General features: G+C 37.2%; 1 protein-coding gene across 1 annotated transcript; it reads right to left on the bottom strand.

Annotated features, from left to right (window-relative positions):
* Positions 1 to 259: 259 nt before the first annotated feature.
* LOC139730088 (uncharacterized) lies at positions 260 to 14,466 on the bottom strand. The gene is made up of 3 exons (XM_071640997.1): positions 14,246 to 14,466; positions 6,450 to 6,665; positions 260 to 1,004 (listed from the first exon to the last, which is right to left on the bottom strand). The coding sequence occupies exons 1-3, from the start codon at positions 14,367 to 14,369 to the stop codon at positions 868 to 870; spliced, it is 477 nt and encodes a 158-aa protein (XP_071497098.1). The 5' UTR covers positions 14,370 to 14,466; the 3' UTR covers positions 260 to 867.
* Positions 14,467 to 20,175: the final 5,709 nt, after the last annotated feature.

Below are 20,175 nucleotides of genomic sequence, written 5' to 3' on the forward strand. Positions count from 1 at the left end.
TGTATTTTTTACCTTAACTTTGTTTTTTAAGTTTTTTCAAGACTGGTGATACTGTTATGAAATATAGAATAAGCATGATAAGTAAAGAAGTCCTAATTGAGTCGGGGAGTTCTGAGGTTAAATTGATAATCCCTTCTTTAACGTTGTTTTTGGATTTTGCATTGTGTTTGCACAGAGCACAACTTTTGCGAAGTATGCACCATTTGCCTTTAATAAGACAGGTTATCATAACATCAATTTGTATTGTATACTTCAAATCAACGCTAAGAATCTGTCATTTCTTAAATCTGTCGTTAACTAAAAACTCAAGCCTGGCATTTTTATGGTAGTTTTGTGATGCAGAGTCACACATGTTCATCGTCGCTTGGGCAACATGAACTCGTATTTACAAAATGTCAATGTTCAGGAGAGAAAAAAAGAACAGAAAAAAAACAACAAGAAAAAACACGTCAGCCAAAGCGCTATAAAAAATAAAATATAACATGAAGTGGTGGCTTCATTTTGGGGGTATTCAAGAAAGCTAAGATACGTACAGGAGATAACATTGCTAATCATCTGACCATTGACCAAAAAAAAAAATAATTTTCACCAAAATTTGATATGCAACGTTTTGCCACCGAATTGAATTTATAATGATCGGTGAAGCGACGGTGACAATTTCCGCTGAGTATTTCAGGCTCAGGAGGCTTGCCTGAATGGCACAGAGCTCTCTTCCTTTCTCGATCAGGATGGGCGATGCGTGGATGGCCTGTGCTTTGGTATGGGTGATCGGTAATGGACGTTGATTTGTATTGTGATCCACGAGTATCCCCTCTATGTACCCTGGTTATGCTGGTACCCTCCTCTTTTCCAGCCATTCGTACCTTTTCACCACAGCAGGAGTACGGCGATTGAGCTTCCCACTGCAACACTCAGTGTGATGACTGGTGAAGTGTTAGCATTTGAGGTGGTACCAATCCCTGGTTCCTCTGTTTTCCTCCAAGATTGGTTCGCATCCGATGGATCTATTAAAGGAAAGATCATGATCTTTGGATAAAGATAGATTTGGTCGGTTGGTTGAGAATTATTCAACAATTAAATACAAACAGATAACAGAAAGCAGATAACATTACAACACTCATGAAAAATACAATAAAACAAAACAATTGAAAAGTATGATCGTATGATAACTATTAGACACGAGGTAGTACTTCAGGTACTTTTTTTTCCCTTTGTGTGACATCAATCGTTGTTTTGCTACAAACTGTTCGGATACATGTATTTTGCCGGATGTTCTGGGGAAAATGACGTGCTCTGCGGCTGTTAATATGAATGCCTATAACAAGATGACTTATGCAAAGAAGTTTCTCTCTCCTTGTCATACCACCAACACTGCCGACCCCCCCCCCCCCAAAAAAAAAGAAAAGAAAAGAAAAGAAAAACCACCACCACCACCACCACAACAACAACAACATCACAAACAGTGCGAAGTTTAAAACAGCTGTGACAAATAAACCATGCTCCCGGCCAAGAGTAAAAGATTGGAAAGATTCCAAATGATGCAATTCCTCATGAAGACGTCTTTCTCAAAACAGCCGTCAACTGTTTTCATGTGATTTTAGTAGCTCTAAGGAATAGTTTTAATGACATTAATAAAAAACACAAACGTGGTACCAGAGAAAAGTATGATTGCGAAAAACTATATTAAACTCCGACTTTATTCTCACCTGAATCATATACCTTAAAGTGTAATGTTACGGTTTCATTTCAGTTCACAAGGTAACAGGAGCCGGATATTATCTTTGAAGTCCTCATCTGGAGGAATTTTTTGTAATCGAAACATTGATAGTATATATCGTTACAGATGTGTGTATGTGTGCATATTTGTACGTATGCAGGTACACATGTTCGTTACAGTTCAAATGCCGAACAGGATATTTTCTTTTTATTCCACGCTATCAAATAAAAGTGATCCATAATCATTAATATTCCCCCTTAGATAAGGACAAGGTATTTGGTGTTACATTCATTTTTTTTTATCATGTCCATACAATAATGTATTAACACTAAGGTGCCAAAAAGTGAAAGGACAGACGAGAAAAAGAACAATTTTTTAAAGAGATCAATTTTTTAAAGCTTAAAGGGACATTCCAGACGATTTTCATAATCTCACATTAAATAGTTCATAAATCAAAAGCTCCATTTATAGATTTGTGGAATTCATTCTGGCTCTTGAACAGAAAAAAAAACCAATACTTCCGAAAACTTACACTGAACAAGGATATAACATAGAAGGCTCACATATTTCAGAAATGTAGCAGTGTAATTCCATTAGAATACCCCTCCCTTGCGAGTTCACCTGTGTATAATCTATGCATGCTTTCCTCTTTTGTTCTGCTTCCTTGAGCCCCAACTCATGCATTCTTATGGTGACCCTGCCATGGCATCATCCTTCATCATTGCAATTTCTTCTAAATTTCGAAAATGTTCATATTCTTCATCCCAACTATCATAAATTCTGAAACTCTATCCTAACTATAACTGACTTATAGTTGTTGAAATATAAAAATCTGAAAATCATCCGGAGGTCTCCTAATAATCTGATAAGTACATTACCTCAATTAGAATAAGAAAACACGATGGTATGTTATGAATGCTTTTCCTTTTAGTTATGACTCGGAAAGGATCATGACTGAGAAAGAGGAAATGATTATAAATACATAAATTATAGTTGCAAATTCCCTACCAATCACTCTAAAATGATAAAGAAGCTGAGAAGACATGCTTTACACTGTCGTAAGACCATTGTAACAAATCCTCCTCTGCATAAGTTCTTTAAGATGAGAGATATTAAACTATAACATGAAACAATTAACGTATTATTATGCAGATAATACATCCCTCGCAGCTGTTAAGTACTACTACCGAGGAATGGAAAGCATAAATCTAGTCTTCCTTGTCTCTATTTCAATTTCATGTTTGTACACTTTTGAAACCACCACGTGCTTTCTCGACGCAACTCAACGACAAAAACAGAAACTGCATATCTTGGAATTCCGGCTATTCTCTTTTTCTCAGTCTTTTTTGAAGGATGAAAGTCAATGTTCATTCGTAAATTAATTGCCTGTGTGCTTAACCAATCTATTGTCCATAGGCATGTGTGTGAACATTTTGCACATTTGACTTACTTGCTGGACGCGTTCTACTTAAATTATACTTGCGAGTATACTGTGTGACCTTTGTACCAGTCGCGTGGGGGCTGACAACTCAGTGAAGGAATTCCTCTAATGGAATGGCTGAAATCCCACAGAATTTCATTATCTTGGCTGCATACGGGACTGCGAAGTACCTGCGTGGGAGTTGCCTGGGAAATGCTGCCACTAAGGGCCTCCTACTGGCGTTCTGCGTGGACCTCTACGGGCATTCCCGTGACTCACCCGGAAAAAGTTTTGGTCATGCAGTCAGTCCGCAGCACCCGATAATTCGCTCGTATTTATTCAACTCGTATGCAAGCCCGCTCTAGGCTTGCATACGTAATGAGCTGCGTAAGGGGATTTTGTCCTTGGGCTTTCGGCAACAAAAATACACCTTATGTTCACAAATTTGGGATCAAATTCAAGGAAAATATGTAAACTATCGTCACATGTTACTCAAATTATTGTAAATGAAAAATATCATAGCGTAATTTGAGCTTGAAAAATGATGAAAAAAGTAATGCGCGCAGTACACGTTCAAGACGTCAAAAAAATACCAAATTCACCTTGCGTCTCAATGAAAATGCTTTATTTGGTAGTCCATTTCCTAATCTTTGTATCCATGTGAATATCTTGACAATTTGTTGCTTAATCCGGTCAGAAACCAGTAAAATATACATCGATGTCAGTGCTGATCACCTTGAAACCGTGCAATCTCAAGAGTAAGCTCTCTCATTGGACAGCGCTTGCATTCAGCGCTTGCATTACGTCATTACGCTGCTACATAACGGTTTCATGCCACTTGCGGTTTCTTGGCACGCGTGTAGTTCAAGCGCTGAATGCAAACACTGTCCAATGAGAAAGCTCTTTCGCGCCACTGTACACTTTGTTTGGAGCATATTCCGGCTTAGGAGTGAATTTTACAGACATGTCAAAACGGAAAAACTAGTATAAATCATGCTTGCGTCTCCTTGACTCCAATATATGATGAGCATCTAAGTTTCCTCTCTACGAAAAAGCCAAAATCAGAAACAACAGTTTCTTAATCCGGTCAGGAACTGTCACAAATGTACACACAAGTAGTTATGTACATGTATCAAGGCTGTATGCATGGTTGTTTTAATGTGTATGTACACAGGTTGACCAGATTAATGGAGAACATTCTATATGATATAGACATAGTACATACAGGCTGACCAGATCAGTAGAGAATTTTCTAGGTGGTATACAATGTAACTACAGTGCATGCATGTGACAGGAAATACATAGCTCACTCAATCTAGAATGCTTTAACCCATTCCAGAAAATTCTAGGAAGTGCTGGCTGAGTGAGGCACTGCCCCTGTAGCCCAATGTGATTGGTAGTTAATTTTGGCAATGGTGTTATGCACATAGTTAGGCAGTGAGTCATCCAGGATTCCTGGAACTTTGGACTTGCTAGTATGTTCAGGTATGTGGCCCCAGGTTGGAGAAAATTACAGAATGTACTAGAAAGGGGTGAGTGAATGGATAGTATATAAGCCTGAGAAATTCTGAGGTAGGCAGAGTACCCAACACCTCTGCTCTGAGAGTTACGTCACTTCTGGCTCTGAAGCGACTTGTTATAGTCAGTCCTGTGTTACCTGCTGACCTGCTATACAAACTGTGTTTCTGGAGATAAGGCCTGAAAGACATTTTGCCTGCAGAGAATTAATTTGCCTACGTTGGAGATAGACTCCACATTTTAGTGTCACCGGACATTGTTACGGCAAAGCTGTGACGGGCTGGATTCCTCGCTGGACATTATAAAGTGAATCATCATTCAACACATCAACTGGACGTGGTCGTCATAACATTTGGATTTTGCACATTTCGCCGTGGACATATTTCGTGGACTTTACCCCGGATTTATAACGTGGATTATTGCAACCAGCGCCTCTGGATTTACGTCGGAGGAATCATTCATCGGTGCATCGTGGATCATTCCTTTGTGCATCGAGCATCGTATTTGGACATTTCCAGGGATATTGCATGTAATAAGTGTAAGTGATTCCATTACTGATTTGTAACTGTTTCTATTGATCATTATTGTACTGATGTGAGAACCGATTACGAGTCTGTACCCACAATATCACTGTTAATAATCCGCCTGAACATTAGTTAATTGTTTCTTTTGTGCGATCATTCTCAGAGTGATTTTGGTCGTAACAAAATCAAAAAAGAACTTTAGACGACAAAATCTTCCGTGAAAAGCAGGTAAAATTTACGCAAATTCAACTGATTATATAGTCATGATAAGATCCGATGTTATACGCAAATTAAGTATCAAAATAAAGGTCAAAGTCTGGAGAACAATTTATCGTGACTTGTAGCCATGACGAATGTATGAATAAGTCGCTACACTGTGAAAACCATAGCCCTACCAAAGTCTCGCAAAATCTCGCACGACGAGACACATTTCGAACGCAAAGATCGTCAACGAGAGTGCTGAATAAATCCTGCCGGATCGGCTCATTAGCATACGTGCTGCGGACTGACTGCATGCTCAAAACTTGGCTGCGGTTAAATCGGACTTGCGTGAGCACCTCCGGGCAACTGAAGCTTGTGCAAATAATGTATTAAAGTTTACCGGTTTGTCTGGATACCTACTTTAACATGTCAAGAGAACACACCATTGTGACGTTTTGCTAGTTTTCTTTTATGGCTTTCAAAATGATACTGATGAATAATCACTCTTCCGCAATAACAGTGTAGACCATAAAGTTATTCCTGGCTGAACAACGTGAGCCAAAAAAAAAATTAAAAAAAAAAAAAACATATATATATATATATATGAATAAAAAAATAGATAAAAATCAGTCAGAGAGTATGGCATGATTGCATAATTTCGATTTCATGGTATTTTATTCGTACAACTATAATATATTTATGACAAGCTGTGAGGCGATGACCGCATCAACTCCTCACTTTCAATATTTATACAGACTGCTCAAGAACTGCATTGTGTAAATGAACACTTTTTTAAAAATCCAATTATGATGTAATTTTAAAAGTTGTGATATCAAAATTTTACTCTATCCCTTCAGACCAACTTCTCATTGGCCCGGAATTCTCCCACCAAAACGTTTACATCCGTCTTGGCATGCATTTTTTTTTTCTGTAGTTATTTCTTGACTGTATGGTGTGTGTGTTTTTGCACTGAAAGGCTGACACTGATTTGAATTTTGTTTAGTTAGGTAGTCACAACAAGATACGTTGCATGTTACACCATGATCTACAGGCGGCTGGTCAAACTCACCATCGGGGCAGATAGAACAGCACTCTCCCTCTGGTCTGATAGGGTCTGTGCAGGAGGCAGGCCAACAGAGCTCTACGACGCACGTTGCTGTGGCATTGTCGCAGCTGCAAGTTGTACATTCGTCTAGCTTCCAGCTCTCCCCATGCAGGTAGGGCATTCCACTGTAGACGCACGGAAGTAGCGGTTCATAGCTACTAAAACCTTTTGAAGAGGAGACTATCCTCGAAAAAGGATAGAGAATGAAAAATGCATTCAATTCCAAATTCAATCTATCGTGTCTGCAATAATATAGCAAGAGGAAAGTCATTCTTTAGTTTATAAGACCTCTCTGTGTCCTAGTCGGTTGAAAAATTACAGTGAAGCACAAAGAAATTGGTCAAAGTCTTCTCCTGGAGGAGACAAAGTGTTAATAACCTCTCCTCTCTTTCTCCGCAAGTTCGAAGAGTTACAATTACTCACGTTTATGATTTACAATGTATGTAGTCATGCTCAATACGATTTGCGAACGTCTTTCTTGTTTGTTCTTCCCCTGCATTGTAAGTGTATGAGTGCTTTCGATGAGCAGTCTCACCAATTGCTTTATGTACGCAGACAGAACTGTGAACCCACTTACCTACCACAACATTATTCATTTTTATTTTAAATAATGTGAGATATTTCATTTTCCCCTCACCCTCAATATTGTATCAAAATTGGTCATTGGACATAGAGGGCAGCAGACAGGAAAAAAAATGCCCTGTATGGTGTATGTTTATGAAGGATAGACGTACACGTGTGTCAATTTTGGGGTATTAAAGGGTTCACACTTGTAAGTGAAATGGAATGTCCCAGACCCCTTCACAAATTCGTACCAAAGATACCGAAATAAATGGAGAAAAATGAAAATTGATAATACAGTTTGTCCAAAAAAAAAAAATTAACAGCTGCAGATATTGAATGTGAATTCCTCTACAAACTGCATTTTGGTTGGAAGATGAAAGCTTTTCTCATGGAATTTGAAGGGACTATATCGGTGAATGTACAGAATATAGGTAATTTTTTGAGTGAAAAAAACAACAACAAACAAACAAACTCCTAGTCTAGTTTTGCGGACCCTTGGACAGAGTTTGAGCTGAAGAATAGGCCTTGGAAATTTGATGGATAAAAGGGTATATCCCACTTACCCAAGTTAGTAAAGATATAGCACACCATTTCTTCCAGCTATTCTACTTTTTTTTTAATTTTGGAATTTACCACACGCCATTAGGGGAAGATATTTACCCGAATGAGCCATATAGAGGACGCATGTAATGCGTCCTAAGTCAACGGGAAGTATTCATCTCATCCAAGCTCTGCTGGTTTTATGACATGAGATGAGAAAAAATGTCGGTATTCGTGCACGTTATGACGCATTTATGACAATTCGACGAATTTTGATAGCAAACATGAAAAATCTGACAAAATTAAGCATATGACAATCATATCATGAGCTTGTAACATGCTTCCTTTTGCCATTTTCATGCAATTTTGTGCACTTGCTTCCTTTCCACCCAAATATCTCAGAAATAGGCCAAAATCGTAACTTTTGGATTTTTCAGTTAAATACAGCATGCCTCAAATATGTAAAATTAATAAAAAAGACAATATCCATAAAAATGTCATTTGCTTCCTTCTGCCAAAGTAGGGCGGTATTGTGTATTTCGCCATGTCTGCCCTAAGTTTCGATTTCAACGAGGTGATGACCTCGTCCAATTAAAATTCTGAGGTGAAAATTGGCCAAGGATAAGTGAGATACCTTCAAGTAAAGTTTATGTTTGATGATGTTATTTTGCCCTTTCCCTTTCTATTCATTGCATAAAGAAATTAATATGCGTTTTCGTTTCGAGCGATTCAACGTTTCATGAAATGATATTTACAACACGTCAGCCTTCAACATAACAATGTAAAGAAAAAGCGGGGTGTATTGTCCAACCTAACGAGCTAAAATGGAATCAAAATCAGCGGCTTGAGGGCATAATTCCAATGTATATCGTCATGACACATGCGCGCGGAATTTCAACTTTGACGTTATAACGTCATGTTGAGTCGCATTGACTTCAATCTTGAACATTGATCAAGTGATCCAGATGACCTATAACGTACGCCAATAAAAAAAAAAAATGATAGAAAATGTATACATTTGCTGTGTACAGATAAATTTCATTGAAATGAAATGATAGACCTTGTACTATTATGACATGTAAATTTCGGTGAAAAAAAAAATCGTTTTGGGGATATGATCGATAACGTGAGTTCAGTTAAGACGTCAACCTGCAGTCAGGGATGACGGTCACGTTGATAGATTAGATCCGTCGTCTTTTTTTTTCTTCTTTTTTTTTGAGCTAACATATACATAAGTTTCGGGGAAGCATGGAGAAGAAATAGAAGAAGAAGAACAAAATATCAGTACGTAGGCCCTATAGAAGGTGATCTGAGAGGTCACTTGGCTCACCTTATTCGTACTAACTTGTGCCGTATATAAAGAGAGTCTGTCCAACTCTGCTTTCGACCTATGAGATTTGAAGCCTGTGATTGGTCAAAAGCTGGTCCCGTGATCTTTCTGAGCCATGTCGTTACCAAAGTCAATCACGCGGGGGCAAGCATTGCTCACCCGCAGTGCCCATTGTTCATTAGGCGCAGTAACGCGCTAATATTGCTTGCTTTTGGGAGGTCCAGAGTTTGTCCCGGTGCAGTGGGGATGATTGTCATTGCCGTTGTTTACTTTTTTGACTAGAAAGAGATATTTAGATATAATACCGCGATAAAATGAAGATTCGTCACATCTTCCTGCGCAGCATGGCGTTTCGCCAAACGACCGGGCTCAAGTGTATTGACGCACAGCTTTCCGACAAATCGAAAAGGAAGGTATAGTGGGAAATCAGAGAGCGACGGGATTTATCAAGCAGATCCAAAAGGAAGGAAAACTGTGGGAAATCAGAGTGCGACCGGAAAACTGGTTAGCGAGCAACACCTCGTTTTTGTGCCAGGTGCGATTCATTATACAGGCCATAAGATCAATGTCAGGTATAATGTTGAAATTCTACTATCTATTGTTGAAATATTAGTACACAGTTCATCCATACCTTGGAGATTACCCAAAGCATACAATACTAAACACGGTGTTTGCATGCCACCATTACTAAACAATCATATGGCTCGTACACTGCAAAAAGTCCGGTGTTAAATAGTGAACACCGAGCTGGTGTTAAATTTTCGGTGCTCATTTATGGTGTTAAATTAACACCTATGGGTGTCATTTCCAAATTTTAAACTGTTTTTTGAAGAGTTTCTTAGTAACTGCACTTCTTGTTGATTTTTAATTTAAACAAGACGATCAAGAATTTTACATTAAAATACTAGATTTTTGAAAAAATGTGAAAATAAATTTACACCAAAGTAACACCAGCTGGTGTGGTCCCGTATTGAAGCTGGACGGGTGTTAAACCATTGATATTAACACCAGCAAATATCAAATCAACACCATGTGGTGTCATTTTTGAATTAACACCAGTACAGTGTCAAAACAACACCAGGTACAGTGTCAAATTAACACCACGAAGTGTCAGGTGAACACTTTTCAACACCATCAGAGTGCATTTTTAACACCTGTGGGTGTGGTCCCTTATTGAAGTTTGATCGGTGTTAGATTTAACACCCGTGGTGTTAAATCTAACACCGATGTTTTTACAGTGTAGGGAAAGATTTTGGCTATGATGGTCAAAGGTCAAGTTGCTACTTATGTTGTGTTTTGTCAGAATTTCATTATCATTCTTGTACCTGTTCCTCTGTTTTTGATAAAGTTTTGCAAATTCTTATGCACGACCTTGATGAAAAGCAGTTTCAAAGCTGATAGCAGGCTTTTTATCGTGTTGAAATAAATAAATAAATCAAATCAAATCAAAGTCAAATCAAGTGCAAATACTAAAATGGAAGTATTTTCCCCATATTGTTTGTTTAATAGTCTCTCAGAGTAGGGCCTGTTGTCTTAAAAATAGATTGGTCAAAGTAAAAATGCTCACATTCCTTAAAACTTGCTCTCTACGAGTCTTTCACAATAAAAGTCCATCCAATTACTATTGTTTAAGGAAAGTAAACACGCGACGCATTCAATTTTTCCATTTTCCCAAGTATGTGAAACTGTCGTGTAACATTGTTTCGACGTACTCTAAACCTGTTAAGAGAACAATGTGATGGCTGAGGTATAACAGTCGCAATTAGGACATTTTCATTTGTTTGTTTGTTTTTTTAAGTACTTACTTCATATCTATGCAATGGTCATGGTCATATAGTTCATATTTGGTGCGAATGTCACTAAGGATATCCCTCATTATGTAATCTAGTTACTTGTGATTTCAATAGTTCAATTTCATGTCTTTCTTTTTAAATTATTTTTAAACAATTTGAGATCATTTTTCATAACTTAATACGCACTTGCCGATGACGTTGTCATGTTGTACATGTGCATTGTACATAAGTGTATTCTTTACGAATTACTACACACGTTGTAACGACTCTGGGTTTGATGGAATTTCCGTTCCTATATAATGAGAAAAAAAAATACTAACATTGTAAGTATCTTTCAACAATATCTAGCATATCAAATTACAATTTTTATTGTGTACATTCAAATCAACTTGATCACAAATAATAATATCGTGTCCATTTTGTAACTTGTGAATGTCTGGTATTCACTAATAAAGGTACGGATATTCAAAATGTCATGCAACGTGCACTGGGCTTCGTCTCGTGCATGTTGCACATTCCAGTGCGCTGCATCTCCACTATTATTCTTGACACTCTCACCTCTGTACCCCGACACCAATATTTGTGTGCAAAGCTTCATAAGCGTTTTGCTTGAAAAATTAGGAACTCTTTCGCTCCTTGATATTTCCCCAATCAATCCCAGTAATAAACTGATACCATGGCACCGCAGTTTTTGAGCCATGAAATAATGTGACTTGCACATTTACTAAAGGCCAATGTGCGCGACAAATTTCATGATCATTGCCCGAAAAATGTGGAAATACCTCGATTACCGAAAGCTATCCGGCGATGTATGGCAATAATATGCCGTTACCACTGCAACGCAGTTTCCCTTGCATTAAAAGAAGGCATCGCGAATGGCAACACCAATAATTGTGCGTCGGCTTAACTTCGTGAGCATTGCCAAAAATTTGAAAAGACTTGCAACGCACCGATTTTATACCGCGAGCGATGGACTTATCGGCTTTTGCAACAAAACGAGAAGTAGACGTGTCGATTTACAAAAAAAAAAGATATCACATTTTCCTTTATGTGTAGATTTCTAAAAATTAAACCTTCTATTGCGTAGGTTACTGACATCATGATTTCTATTTCATCTGCCTTCTACGGTAACAGAGTGTTACGAAAAATTGTAATTTAAAAGAATTTAACAAAATGGACTTATCGGTTTTTGCGATCAAACACTTCGGATCAAACTTATATATATATATATATATATATATATATATATGCGTGTGTGTGTGTGCGTGTGTGTGTGTGTGTCACACATAAACACATTATGGCTTCTGATCAATGGAGCAAAGAGAATTAAGGGTTTTGGGACGAATACCGAACTAAGGTTTTCAATCAGTAGAGACCCGGTCTAGTAATCCGGAGGTCTCGGGGTTCGAATCTCGATGAAAACCCGTTTTTTTTTTTTTTTTTTTTTGTTTTGCTGAAAGTTTTCACTATTTATCATTTGTTTCCGGTCAGTTTTCCCTGTCTTTGTTTCAATATATATTACAAAAAAAAAGAAGAAAAATCTGCATCGCTTCGGCGATCATTCGCATTTATTCCAAAGTTGATTTACATCCTTTGGGTTTATGTGAGGGTAATGTGTGTGTGTGTGTGTGTGCGTGTGTGTGTATGTGTGTTTGTGTGTGTGTGTGTGTGTGTGTGTGTGTGTGTGGCACACGTACACACACTATGGCTTCTGACCAAACGAACAAAGATTAATGCTCCGTCACTGACCAGGGACGCTAACCTGGAAGCATTAAACTGCACATTACTTGAATATGAGACCATTCTGAAGCAAATCATTTTCACGCAACAATAGATATACAATGAACTCTTGAATGAATCCTATAAGGATTGGAACAATCATCTCCTAGCATTTCCACTGATTCCCACTGATCAGTTACTAGCCTTCCCCTTTAAGGGTTATGGGACGAACACCTAACTAGCGCTTTCAAGTTCTCCGGTTCGAATCCCGATGAAAACTCATTTTCTTTGATAGTTCAAAGTTGTAAATAATTATAATATATGACCGAGCATCACAAAAGGAACAAAAAATCGCACGCACAAATTTTCTGTGAGGACTGAAAGCAGGTGAAATGGGTCAAACTAACCAATTTTGAGTTTTTCATCTTTTCTAGAAGAGCAATTCTTCTTCTACAGTATGTTATTTAAAGAGTGGGATCATAAAACAAAAAGGAACTTGTGTTTTCAGCAGCTTTTCTCAAACACTTGTTGGTGGAATAAGCTACGAATACGTGTTTTTCATAGCGCCCTCTTTTTATTTCCTGACTCTTTATGTGCTATGGTAGGAAGCCCCTGTGTGCCACATTATTTTGAGACACCAAAGTAGCCATGCTTTGAGAAAACATCCTGTTTTTGAAATCCTTGTAACTTCTTTAGATTTCTGTTAAGCTGGACATTAGTGAGCGGAGTTGTAGAGAAAATACAAAGCTTTGCATTGATGAAAATGTTATGACAAATCGATGATTGCCTTTCTTAGAAATGTTCAATTGCTATATTACAGTAAAGACATGGCTTTTGCACACAAGCCACTGACAAAAACTAAAAATTTACACGTAAATCTATTAAGGTACACCGCTTGATAATCAATCACCACATAAAATGGAAGCTTTATGTTAGACGAACGAAAGCTGGAGAAAAGCTTCCAGGTATTTGACAATTTACAATACATCGGTTTGGATTGGTTTGTGCATGGGTTTGAACAAAATTTAAGAAATTGGCTCGCCGTCAACTGAATCGGACGTGCGAACGTGGCACATAAAGAGTTAAAAAACCCTGTCCATACTCATGACTTTCCAATCCAATAATTTTGAAAGAGTGATGCTACTGCATTGAAAATTGCCATTAATATTCCACAAAATGTGTGAATGACGTATGCTAATTTACAGCTTAATATGTTAATCCCTTCATTGCTGTTGCTCCGATGGTCAACCTTTTTTTTTTTTTTTTTTGTCCCACCGCTAGCACGGGGTGGTAAAGATTATTCGCTTGAATAGACCTTGTACTTTAGAGCCTGTTTTCACAAATCACACTTCCCAGGTTGTGTCATTTCTTTCCAATATTAATATTAATATTAATATAAAATACAGTGAAGATAGGTTAGGAGAGTTAATTGGAATTGAGTAATACCTAATTTCAAAGTTTACAGTCTGGCCTTTCAAAATCTGTTCTTAACTTCTTCTTCTTCTTCTTCTTCTGCTTCTTCTTCTTCTTCTTCTTTTTCGTGATGCAGGATTCCCTAATCTATACAATATTGAAAGCCATAATGTATCCTGATACGTATAGCATTAGAGTTCTGTTGTGGAATAGACGCTAACCATGAATGTTTTAATTCGCGAAGAGAAGATTTATTACCTTCATAATAGAAATTGTAGACAGCAGTGCTTACACGAAAAATATAATTCCAAACACTACCAAATCAACAACACTTATCAACACGAAATCTATGCTTTCGTCAAGTTGGGGATAAGAAGCAAAGTTTTGAAGTGTGATCTTACCGCTTGAAGAAGACAAACTCTCTCCCATTGCGGCGCATGATATGATGTTTTGAGCTAACAGAAGTACAGTAATCTCCAGCAAGCTTAGTTTCCACGACATTTCAGGCAGTATTTTTCGTGCCATTCTGTAATCTTCACAGCGTGAACTAAATAAGAATATATATTTTGTTTGGTAGGCAGCGCCAATGACATACGTGTTGCCCGCCCAATCTTTCAGAGTGTTTATGGGCGTTGTAGTGTGCGGTCCACGCCAAGCTTTTCTAAGCTCACTTCACTACCCGGAAATGTGTATGAGATGAGGATTGGTTCTTTGAGGACACGTGACCTATTATACAAATAGTGCATGCTCTATGATGCACTATACTGGATTAGAGAACGACAAATACTTAATTATCCCGAGTGCTGTTTTGTTTCACCGAGGCCGCAGGCCGATGTGAATAGAACTGCACGAGGGATAATTTAGTATTTGTAGTTCTATAATCCAGAACTGGTGCATCAATAGGACATACACTAATTGTTATAGTAAATAGGTCCCTCGACCTACATGTATTTTCCGTAGGTCTAGGCCCTAATTTGATCGAACAAGACCATTCTGAAGTAAATTCATTTTCACACAACAATAGATATATAATGTAGAGCCTACTCTTAAATGAATCCACAAGGATTAGAACAAATAGTGCACCAGGTCATGGGAAAGTGCATACCATTTGGTTTTCTTATGTTTCCATCAGTAGACTTTACTGTTAAATACATTTCGAAGGGCCAGAACAGAAAATTGATGCTGGGGCACATGAAGAGTTTGTTTGCAAAAACCGATAAGTCCATTTTTGAAGATTTTGAAGTAAGATCATAAAGTATAAAATAATATCTTTTTAATGATATATTGGTCACTACATAAATATAAAGGTACATTTTTGAAGTTATGGTAAAAAGAAGCAAAAAAATTCTTATTGTTCTCTTTATTTTTCTTGACCCTTAATCGCAAATATCTCCATTTGGCAAATATGGACTTATCGGTGTTTGCAAACAAACTCTTCATATCAAATAAGAAATAAACGATTGATTCGCAGTCATTCACCGGATACGTCTGTATTGTAGGTGCATACACTGGTTTTATACGCATTTCCAATATCATATGGCAAACAAGTCTGCAGGGTGAGCATGTTACGATTAATGAATATTCTACTGTCATAACACTATCATGCCACCATTGTGTCCCAAATGACACCTATGAATGACTCTTATCCAAAAGGTCACGACTTCCCTAACAGTTGTTGTTTTTGTTATCATTTTTCATGGATTCAAGGTTTGTAAATATGAAATAAAGAATATTACGAAGTGCGTTTAACGGTTTTAAAATATATCTATTTATCCAGCCGAAACTAAATTACCTGTTTTCCACCTAGGAGAGAAACAGAATATAACACTTTGTTAATCAATGTTTCTAGGTTTAATAGGGTAAAACGGATATTCTTATAAAAGTGGATGTCACTGATTTTAAAATCTCTGTTATACATTGAGGAATGTCCCAGTATACATTAACTAGACCCTGAAATTAAAAACCCGTGACCTCAAAAGAAGTATATCCGCATGTGTCTCGATGTGACTGAGAGGGCGAGTGTGGAATGTGTGAGACTCCTTTGTTCAGGTAAGCCATCAAGTGGGAAATGGGGACAACAGAAGTAAACAGCATAGAAATTCAGAATCGGGCAAGCCAGGTGGAGAGAAGTGGTCAGTGAGAAAGGACAGTGTAGAAGAAAGAGGGAAGCTCAGGGGCGTCTAGTGGGGTGGCTTAGTGACAAGTATACTGATAATCGTGACACGCCGGACAAAAGTGTCATTTTTTCCTCAGACATTTGTATATATGTGACTGTGCACCTCAAAACGAACATAAAGTCGCACACACTGATTTTGCGTGAGGACTGAAAATAAGTGAAATGGGTCAACCTAGCCGAACTTGACTTTTTCATATTTTCTGAAAGAGCGGGTCTTCTTTTACATTATGCTAAAATTTGGTGTCATAAAACGGGCGGGAAAGTGTGTTTTTTAGCAGTTTATCTCGAACATTTTTGGTAGAATAGTGTGATTAGGTGTGTCTTTGGAATCCCTTTTTCATTTCTGAAAAACCTTGTCCACACTCTTCACTTTCAACTCTAATAACTTTTGAAAGGATAATGCTACTGCTTTGAAAGTTGGCATTAATTATGGACAGAATGTGTTAATGAGGCATGATTAATTTCAGTTTAATCTAATAATCCCTTCATTGTTGTTACTCTGGTGGTTTACTTCCTGTTTTTTGTCCCATTCATCGCACAGCCAGCACGGTTTGGTAAAGATTAAGCGCTTGAATAGACACTGTACTTCAGAGCCTCTTTTCTCAGTTCACACTTTTCCTGAGTTTGTGCTTTCTTTCCAATATTTAGATAGGTTAGGAGAGTCCATTTGATTTGAGTTATACATCATTTTAAAGCTTAAAGTCTGCTCTTTCAGAATATGGTCTTAACTAAAAATTCATGTCTGGCGACTTTTTGTTTGTTTTGAGGTGCAGGGTCACATATATGAGGATCAAAATTAGGGGGTGCTCCAAGAAATCCGCTAACAAAAAAAAAAATGAGAAAATGCCCTTAATTTGTACATAACAATAATGTCTGAATTCAAAGACTATACACAGGGCATTCACCAGGTTTCTGTACAATGCAATGCAATGTACATGGTTGCTAGTCTTAAAATTCAGACCCATAATACGACATATTATGTGCATGTTTACAGTAATACACCATTTTTACTGGTTTTCCTATGGTAACAGGTGGTTAGTCTGTGTTGCAGACCTGAGGGAGATGTGTTGGAATAGTCCAGTTTTCTTAAGCACCTTTTCATTAAATAATTTGATATAATTTCTGGTAAAGGATTTTTTTAGTACTGTCTACCTCCTGTAGAGAAATGGCAAAGAGTGACATGTGACTCTGGCTCAGATACTTTAAATCTTGGGCAATGACTGAGCCAGGTGTAGGACTATGTCACAGCTCATTTTTTCTCCCAGAACTACTAGTTTACCAGTAGAAGAGCTGCATATTCCATTGAGAACTTAAGGTTTTGGGTATTGCCCTACATATTTCCTAACAAATTTAACCCGTTTCCTCCAAGATTGTGTGAATTCCATAGGTTTAGCGCAGGGATTACCTGGTTCCCGTAAGCAATTTTTATAGTCCGCACTTCCCCTCTCTTTATATGCTTCTTATTTCTTATGGGGGTTATTTAAATGTTTAAAAAGGTTAAAAGTTTGTTTTCATAGATGAAGTTGAATTTAGACAATTCGAATATTTTTAAAAAATATATTGATATTTGTAATTTCACTCATAAAGACTTAAAGCGGTTTGAATATTTTTGGTCTGATAGCTATGTATAGACATGTTATTAAAAAGTAAAAGCAATGTTTGATTGGTTCACATTATCCAAAGAGGGTGGGATGTAGTTGGCTGGTGAACAAAGTCTATGGGGAAGCTTAAAAAGTTGATAGAAATAAAACAAAATCGGCATAGAGCAGAATCTAAATCACAATATAATATGACAAAATTCCCGACCCCAAAGGCCGTTGATTCTATGATGCTTTATGTCAAAATACATTCCACCCAAAATACTTGTGATTGATAGGAGGAAAAAGTATAGTACATTAAAAGCAAAAATAGTTCAACTAACCCCATTAGTCCAGCAGCATAATGAAATGATTGTTAAGTTTTATCGCCTTGTCAATTGAAGATGATGTTACATAATGACAATTACCAAAGTCAGCTAGATCTACTAGTATATCAAGAAACCAAAAAGAAGGGGTGGGGTGGGGAGAGAAGAATGAAGTAAGTTATTAGTATCTGTAGTTTTTGTTTTCAGTATATTCATTTTAATTTCCTTAATTTCCGTTAGGTCATCATGGATTGGAGCATTTGTGTACTAGTAATCTGCCAGGAACAAACACAAGAAAAACTTAAACGTCCTATATATACACTTTTGGGAGAGTGACTTGAAAAAATTTTCAGGATATCACATTTTATGCATAATATGTGTAGGTCTAGGGGCATTCATGAAGCATTTTGTCCGACAAGTTGTCGGACAAATTTGCTCTCTGCCAATCAGATGCAAGGATTTCTGTAGTTTGTAACTGTTTGTCAGAAAAATATCTGACCAAACTGCTTCATGAAATGCCCCCCTGTTGTATCACAAGACATCCTACCATATACAGTTTTTCCAATCAAAGCAAACATATAAAGAGATATCAGTATTTTTCTCATTAAAGCATAAATGTGGACGGTTTAGTCTGGAAACATGTTATCATAGAAATATTGTTCACATTTTGTGTTATTAACAATACTTAACATTGATTATACAGATCCATTTTTTACAGAAGTTCTTTCTATCCGTAACTCACACTTAAGAATAATTTTCAAGCACTAATTTTGGGTTTTTGCCTTTAATTATCCACAAAAGGAGGACTCAATGCATAAAAGGTGTATGCTTTATTTTTGGAAAATGTTGAGGAGATCAGGAAAATTGTATATATTGATGTAGATTTTGGACCTGAAGGAGCAGTTGAAGCATTTTTAAGAAACAATGCCTTGTGGCATCGTTCTTGTCATCAAAAATTAATAATGACAAACTCAAATGAAAATTGGAGGGGGGAAGAAAAGATGAACAAAATGACATGAGACAGCTTGGTAAAGATTAAACGCTAAAATAGACAATGCAGCCTCTTTTCTCAGTTCATACTTATCCAGAGTGTGTGCTTTCTTTCCAGTACTGGTATTATTATTTAGATAGGTTAGGGGAATCCCTTTGAATTGTGTGATACATCATTTTAAAGCTTACAGTCTGCTCTTTCCGAATCTGTCCTTAAAGGACAAGTCCACCTTCATGCACACGTGGATTCAGTGAATACAACAATATTAGTAGGACACATCACAGAAAGCTTGGAAAAAATCGTACAATCCGTTCAAGAGTTATGATTTTTTAAGGTATCTGCACAGTCGTGGCTGGATGAAAAGACTACCACAGTGTATGATGTCACATGTGCACATTCTAAGGAAAATAAAATGAGAATTGCACAAAACCATACTTTTTGAATAAAGTTCACATAGTTTCTTTGACTTGCTACTGACGTATGTCAAGGGTAATATTATTCCCCCTGCCTTCTGAAAGAGAAGTCGAGTATCCTTTTGTAAGCGAAAATAATTTATGTTGAATTTTCTTTATTCATTCTTTATATCGTTGTACACATGTGACATCATCCAGCCTCGACTGCATGAGCAGAAACTTCAAAAATTCATAACCTTAGAACGGATTGTCCAATTTTCCTCAAACTCTCACTGATGTGTTCTACTATTGTTGCTGCATTCACTCAACCCACATGCTATAAAGGTGACAAATCTTTGTCTGGCGACTTTTTTGTTGATCAATTATACCAACCCTGATGGAAATCTCTTCAAATTCATAAGTTCTGAAGTCTCCTTTAAGTTTAACCAAAATCTATATATGTAGTTGCCATGGCAACATACCACTTAACACTAATGAAAAGTATTTCAAACCTCTATATACATCCCGTCGATCAGTTGTACCTATAAATGGAATCTCTTCCAAACTGGAAAATAGCCTCCTGTAACTAACTTCAATTAAAACCCCTAGTTTTGGGTTGCCATGGCAATGCACAAATCAACAATCATATTTGACCCCTGGTTTATACTCTTGGTACCTTCTATACAACGTTCATATCAAATTTTGTGAAAATTGAATCTTCCTACCTGGAGAAATAAACAAAAACATGATTTTTAGAAAAAAGTTCATTGACCTTTGACCTTTGACCTTTGGAAAATTCACTCCAAATTCAATCAAAATATTTTACTTGTTTTCAATATTCTTCCTGCCAAGTTTTATCCAGATTGGAT

Source organism: Diadema antillarum, unplaced genomic scaffold, assembly GCF_040938485.1.
Source record: "Diadema antillarum isolate AM-2024a unplaced genomic scaffold, OU_Dant_1.0 seq00000290_RagTag, whole genome shotgun sequence".
Lineage (NCBI taxonomy): Eukaryota > Metazoa > Echinodermata > Echinoidea > Diadematoida > Diadematidae > Diadema > Diadema antillarum.

Excerpts from the sequence above, each read along its gene's own strand:
- LOC139730088 (XM_071640997.1), bottom strand. The coding sequence starts at position 14,369 with ATGGCACGAAAAATACTGCCTGAAATGTCGTGGAAACTAAGCTTGCTG. Across the intron at positions 6,666-14,245 it reads GAGTTTGTCTTCTTCAAGCG|TCTCCTCTTCAAAAGGTTTT; the intron begins GTAAGATCACAC and ends TTTCGAGGATAG. Across the intron at positions 1,005-6,449 it reads CTGTTCTATCTGCCCCGATG|ATCCATCGGATGCGAACCAA; the intron begins GTGAGTTTGACC and ends TTCCTTTAATAG.